Here is a 3,714-nt window from a genome sequence, read left to right on the forward strand (position 1 = left end):
TGCAACCTTAAGGGCCGTTTGATAACAATTTCAGTTTATAGTTTTCATTTTTTATTTTGAAGGAATTGAAAACAGAAAACTTGTTTGGTAACCAATTTTATTATGTTTAAAAAAAATTGAAATTGAAAATTGTTTAAAATTTGTTCAGTAACTGATTTCAGTTGTCCACTTGAAATGGAATTGTTCTGTGGTCAAATTTTGAATTGAGATCATAGAATGAAAGTGTATGTTACAGAGAGTTCGTTATTTTTTGGTGAAATTTTTGAGTTAAGATAATTTTTGGGTGAATTTTGGATTTGGAGGTACTCAAGCTTGGAATGGGTTCGCGGACGAAGTCAAATACCGAGTTTCAGTAACTGTAGTTCAATGCATGCGTAGTGATGTAAAATTAGTGAATGAGAAAAGCTTCTTTTTGGTAATTGCAAGAAAAAATAATCACACTTGATATCCAATTTTGGGGCCCAAGCCCAACAAATACCAAAACGCAACTAGCAAGTAAAAAGCCCTTACAACCCAAACCCAGAATATGAAGCCATAGTCACCAGCCACTTGGCCCATCTCTACCATTGAATTACATGCTGCGGACCCATGGAATTTAGAATGGGGAAAAGGCAAAAGCCGAAATGAGTCGAGTCGAATCTTACCCTCTTTCCCTTTCCTCATTTTCCTGCAAAATTTTGATGACCAGGAAAACATGTTAGGGCTCACTGCTTTCACACCCCCACCAATCCCATCATCTTCTTTGATTTCAACCTCAAGACCTCTATCAATTCCCTCACAAACCCTCCTCAATTCCTCTCCTTTACTTCTCAAACCCCAAACCCAAATACCAAGAAAACCCAAAAAATTTGTTGTATTTGCAAACAACCCCGGTGGCAAGGAGAGGGAAGAAGAGAAGGACAAAGAAGAAGAAATTGGATTCGGCGGTCGTGACGATGATTTGAGAGAGAATCAACGGCCCTTATTCGGCAACATCAGATGGGGTGATCTGCTACTGGACCCAGATCCTAACAACATCTTGGCCGTCGGATTGACGGGGCTGCTGACGTGGGCAAGCGCGCAGGTGCTATGGCAATTGGTGTTCATCGCATTGGCTATACTTGTTGCTGCTGTTAAGTATTCTTTCATAGCTGCTGTTCTTCTTTTCATTCTCATTGCCCTTCTTTAAGTGGGTGACTCTCTCTGCCCATTTTTACCCTGAGCTTTTGGTACAAATTCTTTTTTGTTGGTCAAAGAGAGGGCTTCCCATTTTATTTTTGTGTCAGTTTATAGGTATGGGTGGTCAGGTTAATGGGTTGTTTGAAGCCTGGAGAGAATTATGCAAATTTGTGCTGAAAAGCAATTGTTTATGTAATTACTTCTAGCACTGTCACTGACCATAAATTTCTTGTAACTTTGTTGGCATTTAACTACTATAATTTGAAGGGCATATTGGCTCGGGTCTTAGTTTAGTGGTATTTCTCTAAATAGTGGAAGATGTCTCAAATTTGAATTCATTTATCGGCAATCAATATATTGAAGAGTTTGAATGTTATGTTAGAAACCCACCGGAAAGGTTATTTTGGTGAGCTTTTCCACTGAAAAGAAATTACTGACGCATCTCACTTAACCGATGTTTAAAGTGATCCAAAGTGCCCCTTAATCGATGTTTTAGATCTCATTTTACCCCCTCTTCTGTCGTCAAGTGCCCCTCTATATATAGGGTTATATACTGTAGACGTCTTTGAACTTGGCCCCAATTGCAATTGAGTCCCTCTTCTTCGCCTCCCCTCTCCATAGCACACTTACCCCACCTCCCACCTCCACAACCTTTCTGTCTCTCTCCCTCTCACACCCACGTACGTCCGGTGAAACCATGACTCAGACTTTGACAAACTAAAAAGTAATCACACACAAAAACTAGAAAGTTTTTAAGAAAACAACAGTTTTCCAACCAGAAAATTACAGAAAACATAAATCCCTAAATTATGTAAAGCCTCGCCAGAAGTTGATCTTATCCCACAAAATCTCCACCTCCTTTCCCTTACAACACTGCATGTTGGAATTACCCAACCGAAGTTAGTTGCCTTAGACAACCTTAACCACGCAGATAATGAAATTGGGCACAAAAGAAACAAATGACAGCCGGTGTGTGGGTTGTACTGGATGGAGAAATCAATCTGGTGGCTCATCAACAGCAGAACCATGGCGGCACCGAGCCCATTTTGTTTCACAAGGCAGCAGCTTTCATGGCCCATTTTCCTCTGCACAACCCAAAAAAATTTAATGGTACCCATCTTAAACTTTTCTATCCAAAATCTTCAATGATACCCATCTCAACAAAACACAAGCTCAAAATAGTGCCCCTTGAACCAGAACTCATTCTGGTTTCAACAAGAATGAATGACACATTGAATTTTTTGCTATTGAGAGCTTGTTCAAGCGCCAACATCTCCAACTACCACCCTAAACGCCATGGCCGCCACGTTCCACCTCAGTCGGATCTGGACTCAGTCAGGTCCAAGTTCAGATTCTCCTAAGCTTTGCCTCAAAATCTCGATATACAAGGGTCGCAGAGAAAGAAAGAGGGAGAGAGAGAAGTAATTTTCTATTTTTTTTATAAATAAAATATTTTATTGAATTTTTTTTTTGTCACACGTTGCACCTACGGGTCATCAATTTTAACAAAAAAATGGTTCCACTTATGCCACATCAATATTTTTAATAGAATTTTTATGGACTTACATCAATATTTTTAATAGAATTTTTATGGACTTGATGACAAGAGGTAAAGTAAGACGGTCAAAGATGCAGTTTGAGTCACTTTAACTTTTAGGAGGAAAAGTGAGATTTGACCATTATTTTAGAGAGCGCTACAGAAAATAAACCTTAAAAGAATACTATTCCTGTGCATACCATGTAGGGGCAGGCGCGGTTTGGTTTGATCCATTTCCACCTCACATTGGCACTGACACCGACACTATTCAACCGGTGCGATTTTTAGAAAACATGGGAGGAAAACCACACCAAGCCAGATTGCCAATTTCCAGTGCAGTTTTCTGATTTCCAGTTCTGCACCGGCTTCATTTTTTTTTCCAGGTTCTAGCCCAAAATTTCAAAATGAAAAACACAAAAGAGCTATAACACAATAGCTGCACAATCTTCCTTGAAAATGCATTCCCCATAGTTTACAACCCTAATTTTCACCACCAAAAAAAAAAAAAAAAAATCACCAAAATTAATTTCTACAACCCTCAATTTAATTTCATTAAAAACCCTAATTTGCAATCAAACAAACCAGATTTGCAACCAAGGAGATGAACGGCCACAAACACGAAATCAACGAACGGCCACAAACACGAAATCAACGAACGACCACGGAAATGAAGCACACTAGCACTATTACGGAGAAACGCTGAAAAAAATAAAAGAGGAAAAAGAGAGATATGGATAAGGGAGAAGAAAAATTAGAGAGAAGGAGATAAAGAAGAAGAGTGAAGTCGCAGTCTCGTACAGAAGAAGGAAAAAGGGAGAAAGAGAAAGTGAAGTTGCATTAGAGAGAAGAAGAAAAAAGAAACAAAAGAAAAGGGAGAGAGAGAGAGAGAGAGAGACGAGAAGGATAAAAAGAAAAAGAAAGACAAAAAAGAGAGAGTGAGAGTGAGCTTCACGAAGAAAAAAGAATAGGAGAGAAAGGAATTGGGCTTCAAAGGTGTTCTGACTTGTTAGCAGAATTGG

General features: G+C 39.0%; 1 protein-coding gene across 1 annotated transcript; it reads left to right on the plus strand.

Moving 5' to 3' along the window:
- The first annotated feature begins 591 nt into the window (after window positions 1–591).
- Window positions 592–1,451, plus strand: LOC148916962 (uncharacterized). Its single transcript, XM_089053708.1, has one exon. It carries the CDS (start codon window positions 695–697, stop codon window positions 1,166–1,168), a length of 474 nt encoding a protein of 157 aa, XP_088909834.1. The 5' UTR covers window positions 592–694; the 3' UTR covers window positions 1,169–1,451.
- Window positions 1,452–3,714: the final 2,263 nt, after the last annotated feature.

The sequence above is a fragment of the Prunus mume genome, linkage group LG5 (assembly GCF_029339155.1).
Source record: "Prunus mume cultivar Tortuosa linkage group LG5, ASM2933915v1, whole genome shotgun sequence".
Lineage (NCBI taxonomy): Eukaryota > Viridiplantae > Streptophyta > Magnoliopsida > Rosales > Rosaceae > Prunus > Prunus mume.